The sequence below is a fragment of the Sapajus apella genome, unplaced genomic scaffold (genome assembly GCF_009761245.1).
Source record: "Sapajus apella isolate SASKATOON/1434 unplaced genomic scaffold, GSC_monkey_1.0 scaffold80, whole genome shotgun sequence".
Classification (NCBI taxonomy): domain Eukaryota; kingdom Metazoa; phylum Chordata; class Mammalia; order Primates; family Cebidae; genus Sapajus; species Sapajus apella.
Window position 1 is genome coordinate 1,228,286 of NW_022437020.1, and position 13,045 is coordinate 1,241,330.

Sequence of the window (13,045 nt, forward strand, 5' to 3'; positions counted from 1 at the left end):
ACTGATAGCAGCAAGTGTTAGGGAGGATGTGGAGCTACTGGAACTCTCATACTCAGCCAGTGGGAATGCACATTGGTGCCACCACTTTAGAAAACTCTTTGGCCATGCCTGTTAAAGCTAACCATATGTCTCTGCTGTGATCTATCAGTTCCGTTTCTGATTATCTATCCAACAGAAATAAATGTTTAGGTTCACTCATTTACATAGCATATGTAATAATGTCCAGAGCTGTTTTACACATAATAGACCCAAACATGAAACAACCTAAATGTCCGTCAACAGAATAGGTAAATAAATTATACAATGTTCTGTGGTAAACCACTACATAGAATGAGGAAGAAAGAACTCTGATACATGCCTCAATGCGGCTGAATCTCACAGAGTTGAAGGGCATGAGACTCAAAGGAGAACATGTTTAGATGAATTAAAAAGAGGAATAGTTAATTAAGGTGATAGAGTCCAGAACAGTTTTACCCTTGGGGGAAGCTAACTGGGAGGGCACATCAGGGAGCCTCCTTGGCTGCTGGAAGGATTCTCAGGTCAATCTGAGCCATAGGGGTGTGTACAGATGCAGAAGTTCATCAGGCTGTTGCCTTAAGCTCTGTGTACTTCACAGGACATAAAATATCCCAGTTTAAATGGAAAAGTAAAACCCTATCACAGTGATAGGGCGGGATTACCACCCCACTCCCTGGCAAATGCTAGGGTACCACAAGCCTTACTTACATTTTCCTTTTATACAGATAACCTTCTGCCACCCTCCACTTGGTAAATTTTACCTCCAAGAGGTATTGGCAAAATGCATTCAGCCCTTTAATATCTGCCTGACAGAGACAGGGTAGAATACACCTCTTTATGATTAAAGTTGGAACTTCAGTGTCATCTCCAGGATCTCTCAGGTTTAGCCCTTCAGCGCCCGAAGAGTTTCTCTCTCACCTGCTGACTCCTCTGCTGCTTTTCCTTCCATTTTGATTACATTTGCACAGTTGCTTCAACTTTGGGCCGTGTTCTGTCTCAGAACACATGCCTGCGTCTTCTATCAACAAACAAATCAATAGTCTTCAGGGCAGAAGGTCAAAAAAACAATTCTGCCTTATTGCACCTTTTTGTCTCCCAGTGATCTCTATCTGTTAGTGTGCTTTGCAGGAGGCACTTTTTTCTGTGCTGGGCAGTCCAGGCAGGCAGCCCAGGTGCCCTCTTTGTGTGCCCTGCCCTAGGTGACAGTCCAGTCAGTATGGACCCTGGAGGCTGGCTGCAAGAGGGGCTGGCAGTGGGCAGCTAGAGAAGGCAGACTTGGGAGATGAGGCCCAGGCAGTCATCCCAGAGCAGCACACGCCCCCTTCCACCCTCCCCTCCACAAAGTCTTCAGCAAGTGGGGCGGAGCTCAGAGAAGAGCATTGTAGGCGATTAAAGGGCTGGTGGTGTTGATTTGTGAGTGAAGATAAAAACAGGCTCAATATGCATATGTTAAAGTAATGACAATGGAGTTTCAGGGAAGTTCTGATCACTGCCTGGAGTGTTGAGGGAGGAGAGAGAGGGGGCTTGACGATGGCTTAGAGAAAAGGTGTGGAAGCCTGTGATTGCCATGGTTACCATCCTTGACAGGTGATGCCCCTACTGTCTCTGCTAGAAAATGAAACAAAACACAGGCGTGCTTTCTGGGTGTGAGCATGTTGTCACTGATGTCCATTCACACAGATCCAATCTGTTCCCCAGCTCATTCATTCTGAAAATAATACTTGGATACCAACTGGGTGCTGGGAACCATGCTAGACACAGAGAATCTGGGCTGGACTGCACAAGACAAAACAGGGTTTTGTCCCCAGGAAAGCTGCATCCTAGCAGAGAGAGAGAGTGTGTGCAAGAAACAAGAAACTCAAACATAAATGAGGCTGCTTCAGAGAGCTGGGAGAGCCGTGGAGTGAGAAAAAGCACGGAATCTCAGGGCAGGGGTGCATGGATCTCTAGAGAGGGTGGCCTGGGAAACCTGTCTGAAGAGGACAGGGGCCAGCCAAGTAAACACATTGAGCAAGTGTCCCAGGAAAGGGAACTGCATATGCAAAGTCTGGGGAACCGGCACTGTTTGGCCTGTCCCAGGAAGAGAAAGGAGGGAGGGTGGCATGGTTGGGGTGGGCAGTGTGGCACGGGATGAGGATAGAGAGGCACCCAGGAGCTGGCTCATAAGATCACTTCTATACCAAGGGAGGGAAACCAAGTGCAATATTCCAAGAGCAGCAGATGATACAGAGAGAGTATCTGTGATTTTAGGAATGACTTGTGTTGTTTTCTTGCAGAGCTACACCTCCCTGATTATATTTTCTCTCCCCAATATTAAAATTAATTTGCATTCCCTTAGCACATACCAGCTGGTTAATGTACTCAATTGACCTAGAGGCCTGTTGATTGGCAAGAAGGCAGCCTAGACTGGAAAACTGGCCGTGCATAATGTACATGGTAGATAAATGACACGTGGCAAGTGAAAGCTGAGTTTTAGATGAAATGAATCAGAATGGAGCAAAGCCAACGCAGGAGACTGGAACTCTGAGATCCTTTGGTCCTCCTAAAATGCCGTGGGTCTCTGCGAATCACAAATAACGGGTTTATGGCCCTGCTGCCTTGCAGATAGCCCTGTGTAGTAGAGAGAGAGAGGAAAAATTTTATATGCCATTTTTCACCGAGAGCTACAAAATGTATTGACTGATGCCGCTTCCTGAGGGGTGGCAGAGCTGGTTCAAACACTCTCTGTCAGGCCTGGTGAATTCTCTGACCTTTAGGTTAAACAGCCTCTATTCCTTCCGCAAAACCCTCCCTTCTTGCCTCATTAGAAGATGGGGAGAAAATTCCTAGAAATGTTCAAGTCCCCTTCCCACATGATCTGAAACATGTGCACAGAGCACATTTCTGCTTCATGATATGTACTCTCCCGAAGGCGTGTCTGTGTTCCCAGCCTGTCTGACTCTGTCACTTGGTAGTCCCCTCTTCAGCTTGTGTTTCTCACACTTAGCAGGACAGCTGCATACACTTAGACTCACTAAACAGAATTGCTTTTTGCCTGTGTGCCCCAGTTCTCCATGAGCCCCCTGTGGGCAGAAACCCTAAAGGCTTCAGGGCCCCGTGGAGGCAGTGACACCGCAGTGGGGTCACGGGGCATTCGAGGGACTCGGCCTCAAGCCTGCAGTTCGCCGTCTGTGGACTGGCCCCTCCTGCCCTATTCACAGCCCCGCCCTTCTGTTTTCCTTCCAGGGATGACTGCGATCCCATGTGCTTGTCTGGGAATCTTCCTGGGCGGTCTTTTGGTGAAGAAGCTCAGCCTGTCTGCCCTGGGGGCCATTCGGATGGCCATGCTCGTCAACCTGGTGTCCACAGCTTGCTACGTCTCCTTCCTCTTCCTGGGCTGCGACACAGGCCCGGTGGCTGGGGTTACTGTTCCCTATGGAAACAAGTGAGTACCGGCAGAGTCTGCCGCCGTCCTGCCTGCTCATGGAGCCCCGCGCTCTCCCTCCGCAGTAGGTTGAGGGAGCCAGCTTTGTTCCTAGAGTCCCCCCCGAGGACTCTGCATCACACTCTCCACATTGGAGACTCAGTAGAAGCCTCTGGGCTGAGAGAGCATTGAGACCTGTCCACTCAAAGCCAGGAAGCTCTGGGGCAGAAGAGACACCGTTTCCTCCCTAGCGTACCCACATCACGATTTCTGCCATTTGACTTTAGGAAAGATGTGAAGATAGAAAATAAAAATTTTAATTCAAAATTCAGCTCAAAATAAAAGAATCGATTGATTTCAACAATTCCTTAAACTATCAAAAGCCATCATTAGCCTCACATGACAATTAGAGGCTCTTGCCCTTGGCAGGTATTTTTAAGTGTAGAGGGGGAAAGTGGGGGGAAAGGGGCTGAAGGGAAGGGAGGGAGGAAGAGAAGGAAGTGAGTTCTCATGGAACCACTTTTCTTTCTTCCTAGTTTTTATCCCAAGACTTCAGACTAGAGTCCAGTGAGAACTGCCCTTACAGGGAATTATGGGGCGTCCTCGGCAATCCATTCTCAAAAGCTGTCCCCTTTTCCACATGGGATTGAGGCTGCCTTGGGAATCCAGCCTGGAGCATGGAGGCTGCAGCATGGCTGGCCTGCAGGTTCCCAGTTTCTCTCTTTCCAGAGCCAGACTCTTCCTCCAAGCAGGCCACCAGGCCTGCTCCTGCACTTGGCCCAGAAGATACATGGGGCCAGGGCATTCCTGTCACCCACAAGGGTGAGCAGGCAGAGTGGGAGAGCAGAGCAGAGGCAGCTTTCTGTGTGTCTGTGCAGTCCAGGCACCATGTGCCCCTGCTTCCCCTTTACACCACCACGGGATTGCCCCTTCCAGTCCCCACCCCAGCCTGGCACCCAGTTCCTTCCTGTCCAGGTGTGGCTTTTTCCTGCTTGTACATCCGGCTATGCCGAACAGCCATCTCGAGTAGCAGGTGGCTCAGCTCCCCAGTAGTAAAGTGTAGTGGTTAGAAGTACAAGATCTTCCCATAAGGATGTTATTCTTCCATAAAAAAGAAAAAACAAGTGTATATCCTACAGTCAGACTTCCCTGTTGCTAATGCCTCCTCTACCATTTATGAGCTGGGTACTTTTTGGCGAGTCACTTAACCCTAGCTATGCCTCAGTTTCTTCTCTGAAGCCATGGGGTTATAATGAGAATAATGAAATGATCCATGTAGTCCTTTGAAAAGCGCATGACACAGCAATTGCCAGGTGTCGCGGTCATCATATTTATTGTTATGAAGCGCTGTGAGCCTGAGGAGACAGAGCTGAAAATAATCAGACTAAAGAAGAGAGCTTTCGTCTGTTACAGTGCTAACACGCCCACTCTGCCCTTTTGCTCTTTTTTCAGTTTGTTTGCTCTAGGTAGCTGTGCCTTTAATGACGCAAAGGAAAATTTAAAACATGAGTGTTATTTGTCTCAGGACACTGAATCAATGAGACAGTAATGATTGAAGCCAGTCTGGTTGTAGCTGTGTAGTAAGTCAGCGTCATGACACTTCTTGACCGCTGGGGAGGCATAAAGCAGAGACAAGAACCAGCCCAATGAGGGAAGAAGTTAATTGTTCAAGGAGCAGGCATAGGTGTTGGTTCAGGACAGGGGGATAACTTGAGGCCATAGCAATCAGGAGAGACATCATGGAGGGGTGGCCCTGAGCAGGGACCCAACTGTCACCAGTGCAGAGAACACATCAATTCCAGTGATAAAGAGCATCTTCGTCCATGCTTCATGAGAGGGGGTGGAGTGGACTTGGCTTCCACACAAGCTGGCACCACTGTGCAGGGCACAACCCACATAGCTCTCAGTGGTGGCCTTGGGCTGCTCCTTGCTGGACAGGGAGGTTGGAAAAGGAAAAGGGAAGGGAGAGCTAGGTAAGAATCCTATAAGCAGGGTACCATGTGACTCATCACTGCAGAGGCAGAAGGCTGTCACTGGCGACATCCGATTCCAAATTGACCTGTTCTAATGGCTTCCGTGTTTCCTTTCTTTTCCAGCACAGCACCTGGCTCAGCCCTGGACCCCTACTCACCCTGCAATAATAACTGTGAATGCCAAACCGATTCCTTCACTCCAGTGTGTGGGGCAGATGGCATCACCTACCTGTCCGCCTGCTTTGCCGGCTGCAACAGCACGGTAATGGGATGGGGCGGGGGACTCAGGCAGCCAAAGTGGCTTAAAACCCAAGGCCAAAGGCAGGAGCGAGCAACCACAGATGTTGTACATGATGTTCCTTCTCTGTCAGTTTTTCTTAGCTGTTGCCCTGCTCTAGTGGAAGATCTTCCATCAGCAGGAGGAGAGGACTGGTTTAGGTCTTGCTAAATCAAGTGTGTTTGCAGGAAGTTTCACTGGGCAACTGAAAGAAAAAATTCAAGGGAATCTGTATATGTGAAACCAAAGGAAGAGATGGTGGTTCAAGGTGCTAGCAGAGGGTCAAGGGAATAGGATGTCTGCATGGGTAGTGAGCTCCCCATCCCCAGAAGTATGTCAAGAAAGGCTTGAAAACCATTTATCAGGAAAGACTTCTTCCAGACCTGAGACACTCTGACACCAATTCCTACCCAGTTCGCTTTGCCACGATTTTCCTAACTATAATGCCTGCCCCTTTTTCCATGTTCCTGACACCTTTTTGGGGGGAGGAGTGCAGGTACTTTTTCCAGCCCACAGCTTTGTGTGTTCTCTTCCTGAAAACCTGATGCTACGTGATGGGTCATCCAGTTGTACTGATCCCACCTTCCAGGAATCCTTGGCATGTGCCCCGGGGCACCCACACCACCGCTGCCCTGTCCAGCCCCCCGCCCGGCCATCTCTTGCTTGGACCCATGTGGTGGTTCCTACCTGGCCTCCCAGAATGGCCCCTTCCGTCCTGCCTTGTGTTCAACCCTGAAGTCAGAAAGGTTTCTATAACATAGCAGGTGACCCTTTCTCATGCTACTCTATCAACTGGAAGATCAGTTCTAGGGGCCAGGTGTCTTCAGCCCTACCTCCTTTCAATTCGTGATGTTCGACTTGCGCCATACGCCCTCTCTTTTCATACACCTGCCTCTATTTGGACAGTTCCTACCCACCAGTCAATAGCCCCTCAAATGTCCCCTCCTCTGAACCCATCCCTTCCCTCTTTTATCTTCGGGGTTCTTCTCTCTGAAGTCCTTTGGTACCTCTTTCTCCTAAAGACACTGTTCTCATTTCATTACAGTGACTTGCTAGAAGTGTCTGTCGTCTGCTCTGGTCCTTGGATTTCTTAAGCAAGAGCCAGCACCCAGAAGGATTCCATGAATGTCTTTGTAAGGCATCATGGGAAGGAGCATATGAAGGCCCAGTGGCAGCTTTCAAGGGACTTAAGAGTTGAGATCATTAGTTTCTTCTTCCTACATCTTATATCTTTCAGGAGCAGCAATTTCTCTGAACAAAGAAAAATTGATCATTTATTTTCATTTTCAAAAATTTCATTTTTCCTTGTGTTAAACATTTAGATTCCTGGCCAGTTACTTACATTTTCTATAGAGAAAATAAATCACCATGCAGGGTGGGTGGGAGGAGCTGATTTTCTTTAATTAGATGATAAAGCAATTTCTTTATGTGAGTGGAAATAAATTTTAAAAGAAGGGATGGACCTCGAGAATGGTTAAAATAAAAACACAAGCCATTATTTTTCATGACAACGATTTCAGTAACATTTTAATATCCAGAAAGTTACATTATAAATCAGTCTCGGTTATTGTCCTGTTATAAGAATTAAATTGACTCAATGTAGTCTATTTGAGACCAAACGAGTCTCCATTCCAGGGAATGCACTGACCAAAGAACTTATCTTAAAAATTGCATTTCCCCTGATCTTGCATGAACAAGAGTCTAAGTGAATAACAGCCTGACCAGGCCCATCCATGGCCGCATCCCACTGCTGAAACAGCAAAGCTGGAGAGTGCAGTTAGCAGACTGCAAGCTCCTCTGCTTACCTCTGGACGTATTGTTTATTCCCAGACCGTGCCTTGTATTTGTATTACTCGAGGCCTCACATTGTCTGCTAGGGTGTAGGTGAGGCCAGGAGGTTACCCCCATGCAGTTGCAATGCAGAGATTGAGAAACCACCAGCCCTCAGAGCTGGGGGGCACACAGTGCCTTCCCTGCAGAGGCCGATCTCCAGACACCCTGGCTTCCAACAGGTGGATGAGGGATTTGGAGACTCAGAGCAATGCTTATGCTGGAAAGGGGCCCTTGTGACAGCCTAGCCTTAAAAACAACCACAACCGTAAAACTTGCAGCGGCAGCTGCAACAGCAAGCTTTGTCAAGAGCCTATTAAGCCCCAGGTAATGGGGCCTTCTGTGTGTCACTCATGGCCCATGGCAGCTTGGCCCAGAGTCAGAGGAATCTGAGGCCAACATCCAAAAATGAATGAAAAGCAATTTAAATCCTTTAAATCTCTGCTGCAGTATTTTGAGAAAATGCCAAATGGTGGCTATATTCCTGGTACATGGACTCCCTCCCTCCCCCCAATTTTCTCCACTCTTTTCTTCTTGTCTCCCAGCTTGTAAAACAGAAAAAAAAACCTCTTTGACAAGCTAAAATGTTCCTCAACTCTTCTACCTCCTTCTCCCTTTCACAGTGATTCTCCTATTTACACTGATCCCCTGGAATTCTCCACCCTCCCAGTGTGAACTCAGCGGTTCTCCCGGTTTCATCGGTTCTTCCCCCCGTAGCCTCAACCCTGTATACATTATCCCATTGATCCTCCTAGCAACCTTGGGAAATAGGTGTTCTTTTTATTTCCTGAATATAGATGAGCTTAGTCACCTGCCCCGTGCCATGCAGTAGGAAGTGGGGGATCTGGCTTTTGAATGTAGAGTCTGTCCCATGTCAAGTACTCATGGACACCAAGAAGGAGAAATAGTGTCTTCCTCTGCACTCTGTACCCGCCCGAAGATGTTCACCATTTTTCTGTCCCTTCAAACATGCACTTCTCATTCGAGACGTTTATTTGGCCTTTACCATCTGGCCCTGGCTGCCTCTCTAGCTTCAACCTCCCTGTCTATTCCTTCCACCTTTTTTTTTTTTCTTTTTCTTTTTTTCTTTTTTTTTTTTTTTGAGGCAGGGTCTCACTCTGTCACCCAGGCTGGAGGGCAGTGGTACAATCTTAGTTCACTGCAACCTCCACCTCACAGATTCAAGTGATTCTCCTGCCTCAGCCCCACAAGTAGCTGGGATTACAGGCGCACACCACCACACCCAGCTAATTTTTTATATTTTGGTAGAGATGGGGTTTTTTACCATGTTGGCCAGTCTGGTCTTGAACTCTTGACCTCAAGTGATCCACCCGTCTCAGCCTGCCAAAGTGCTGGGATTACAGGCCTTTCTACCTCTTGAAGAGCCACTTGGTATGTGGAACTTCTTGGAGTTCCCCAACACATCAAGCTCCCCTGCCCCTGGGCCTTTGCACCTGCTGTTTCTCTTACCCGCAGTAGTCTCTCCCTTCTAAGCTCTGTCTTATCTGTCAGGGTGTCACTCCTTTACCACTGCTGAGAAGCCTTCTCCACCTCATCTCTTCCTCCAGGGCTGTGTTAGTGCCCTTCCTGCAAACCCTGTTGCCCCTGCTCTTGCCCAGCAAGGCTCTCATCTCACCTGTGCTAACGGAACATTTACTCCAGCGTCTCCCTCCCTAAGCTGCAGGGATAGGTCTCTGTTGTGGACCCTTGCGTTCTCACTGTCAGCCATGGCTCTGGATAAAGGCCCTAGGCTTTCTCAACACCCAGCTGAAGGCCTCATACTGACCTCAGAGAGCCCCAGGGATCCAGGGGTGATAATACCATTCTCTTGTTTAGCAGCTGGCACGTGGGTATGTTGGATGATGCCAGTTTCGATACTAAAGACCTTATCTTTACTTACCACTCACCACTTTAGAGTTTCCGTCAAAACTCCCCATATATCAATTAGATGTGAATAAGTCACTGATCAAGTAATTCTGATTATAGGAAAATCTGATTAGTGTTAGCAGTTTCCTGATATTAAACTTTTCTTCCTGCTCTGGTTTGGATTTTTTATTTTCTTATATCTCCTTGAGTGATACCAAGCGAAGTTTCCAGGCCTGCACTTAAGACACAATTTTTGTTTGTTTGTTTTGAGACGGAGTCTCAGTGTGTCACCCAGGCTGGAATACGGTGGTGTGATCTTGGCTCACTGCAGCCTCTGCCTCCTGGATTCAAGTATTCTCCCACTTTTGCCTCCCAAGTAGCTGGGACTACAGGCATGCGCCACCATGCCCGGCTAATTTTTGTATTGATTAGTAGGCTGGTCTTGAACTCCTGACCTCATGATCCGCCTGCCTCAACCTCCAAAAGTGCTGGGATTACAGGCCTAAGCCACCACACTCATCCAAATATACAACTTCTCATTCTTCTCACTGCATATGATCAGTAGGGGTGACAAAAAAAATGGTGAGTTAATTCTGTAAGTTTCCTTTGGCATAAATGTACTGTCCAGACTGTTTTTGTACCTTTCACTTTCAGAAGTAATTATTCCAACAGAAAGCATATTAGCATGCTGTAGACTCGTGCCTGGAAGTTGTATCCTTTTGATGTACTGAATAATTGACTAGAAAATAAACTTCCATCAGCCACCAATAGAACGTTGAAAGTCAATGTGAGTCCAGCACTGCAGTTTGTAGGGTACTAATGATAGATGGCTACTTCATCCCCTCATCCAGGCAACAAATATTTACTGGGCACTTGTTTCAGCGAAACGCCCAGTAGGTTCTGTGGAGGGGAGGAGGACGGCTCCATGACGGACGCATGCAGGCAGCTCATGGGTCAGTGTTACGGATTTCGATGCAGGCTGCATGTTAGGATCATGTGGGAGCTTTTAAAACATGAGGGCCCCACTCTCAGAGATTCTGATTCCGTTATGTTGGAGTAGGACCCACGCCTCAGTATTTTTTAAAGCTCTTCTAGTATGTTTGATATGTAACCAGGATGGAGAGGCACTGCTCTAATACACGGCTTCTCAGCCCCGGTACCGTTGACATTTTGGGCCAGAGAGTGGATTGCCATGAGGCGCTGTCTGATGCATTGTGTGTTTAGCAGCATCCCTGGGCTCTCCCCACCAGAGGCCACCCCTGCCCTGCCCATCCCCAAGTGCCAACAACAGTAATTGTCTCCAGGTGCTGCCACATGTCCCTTGGAGGATATCATTGCCCCCAGTTAAGAACTGTTGCTGTCATAGAAGGGATGAGGCATGTTCTACATGGTATCTTCTTTGAGAAAGGTCAGCATGTAAGCGGACACTGAGTGTGCATCCTTCAGTCTCTTTTTCTTCTCACCATGACCATATCTGCCCACTATAAAAACCAACTGGAGAGTTAGAGGCACCATATAGCAGGGGTCCCCCACCTCTAGTACCAGGGCCGGTCTGTGGAACTGGGCCGCACAGCAAGAGGTGAGTGGCAGGTGGGCAAAGCTTTCTCTATATTTACAGCTGCTCCCCATCGCTCACACGACCACCTGAGCTCTGCCTCCTGTCAGATCAGCCGCAGCATTGGATTCTCATAGGAGCATAAAGCTTACTGTGAACTGCACATGCGAGGGATCTATGTTACAGGCTCCTTATGAGAATCTAATGCCCGATGATCTGTCACTGTCTTCTGTCACCCCCAGATGAGACCTTCTAGTTACAGGAAAACAAACTCAGGGCTCCCACTGATTCTACAGTATGGTGAGTTGTATAATTATATTTCATTATATATTACAATTGTAATAATAGAAGCAAAGTGTGTTAATACATGTAATGTGCTTGAATCATCCTGAGACCATCCCCCAAACCCCACTGGTCTGTGGAAAAATTGTCTTCCATGAAATTGATCTCTGGTACCAAAAAGGTTGGGGACCTCTGCCATAACGCAGGTTGCAGCACGGGGAACACACAGTGTGTCTGCCCTGAAGATTCATTTCAGCTGGCCAAAGCCAGACTTGAACTGGGCCTCTCTGAAAAAGTTGGAAGATAGCTATCAGGGGACCTGCACCCCAGCAGGGCAGTGGTTGACTGGAACTGAGAAGCGCTGGCCCTTTGGGCAAGACATTTGCTTTCTACTTTGACATAGCCCCCACCAGAGGCCATCCCGTACACCTGAGTCATTTTTCAAAATTATGTTTCCTGTCTGGTTCCAAAGGCTTAGGGTTTGCAACCCTCCTCAGACAGCCTGGCCCTGTCTGATTTTAAAGTCTGTACTTATCCTGGTCATGGCTTGTCAGAAGGGACTTGGGACTGTTCTGAAATCAAACCCTATTGGGGCATTACCACCCAGGACACCTGATGTATCTCAGGCCCTGTGCAAGGCATGGTAAGTGTAGCAGTGAATAAGAAAAGAAGCTCATGTTTGCTGTAACGTGAGATGTATTAATAGAGTTATGTCCAAGGGAGCACCCAAAAGCAACACCTAACCTTACCTTACAGTATAGTGGGGTGAAAAGAGCACTGTAAAATAATATATAGACGAAGACGCCTTTCGATAAACATTTAAACATGTGTATCTTTGCATCAAAAAGATACCGGAAGAACCTATGGACAGCTATTCATGGACACTTCAGGTTAGGGGCTGAAGAACTAAATTTTGCTAATTTATTTCCAGTGTTTGTGTATATTTCAGATTTGTCTAAAATGATTATGTATCACTTTTCCAATGAGGAAGATTTTTCTTTAAAAAATCCAATGTTAAAGGTCAGGTGGTTAGGTTCTAAAAAAGGGAAGCAGCTATGTAGACAAATGAGCAGAATGCTGGGGTAGAAATTAGCTCTGGGCGGCGAAGCAGTGGAGGAGGGGAGCAGTCATGTTCCCCTGGAGGGGGAGGCGTGGCAGGGCTAGGCTTTCATCAGGAAGGGTAGTGGGTGTTTGGTAGCCAGGCATGAAAGGACATTCCAGCAGGAAGAGTGCATAGGCTGGGGTGTGGCAGTTTGGACCGCATGATGCAGGCAGGTTTGGAGTTGGAAGAGAACGCTGGAGGGGAGACAGAGGAGCCTCATGTTCCTTCAGAGTTGCAGTTACACCTTTCACCTTTCCGTGCTCTGCCCGCTGTGTCCTATGTTAGATAGCTGCAGCAGAGTGAGCCTTTCTGCTCCCCAAAGAACAATCCCTTTCCTTCCCTTCAGCAGGAGATGATTAAGATCTAACAGGACGTGCTCAGGCTCATGTGTTCCAGGTTACCGGGATGCAAGGTGGAAGGAGGTCTTGCTTTTACCTCAGAATTTTTCTCCCTGGCCATTATTTTTCAGCCAGTGACCCCACCAGGGAAAAAGAGGTTGTATTTCTTCTTGCAGTTTTTCAGTGTCCCCTTTGCCTTGAGCTTGTAGGTTGCCATTGGCACCCTTTGTGATGAGATCTGAGGGTTATGTCTGGAAATACCAGCTTTGGTTGAACCAATGAAATGAAGAGATACTAAGCTTAAAAAGACAGTAATAAATGACAGGAGACTGTCTGAGACACCGAGTTTATTGTCATTCAAAGGAAAACGCCCCACTTTATTGTGGTGGTGTCCCACATTC

General features: G+C 47.7%; 1 protein-coding gene across 2 annotated transcripts in view; it reads left to right on the top strand.

The window, feature by feature from the left end:
- The window catches only part of SLCO3A1 (solute carrier organic anion transporter family member 3A1), a 326,788-nt gene that overhangs the window by 277,601 nt on the left and 36,142 nt on the right, over window positions 1–13,045 (top strand). For both annotated transcript variants that reach the window (XM_032252773.1, XM_032252774.1), the window contains exons 6-7: window positions 3,244–3,442; window positions 5,518–5,656. In XM_032252773.1, coding sequence (XP_032108664.1) covers window positions 3,244–3,442; window positions 5,518–5,656 — 338 coding nt within the window. The remainder of the gene's footprint in view (window positions 1–3,243; window positions 3,443–5,517; window positions 5,657–13,045) is intronic.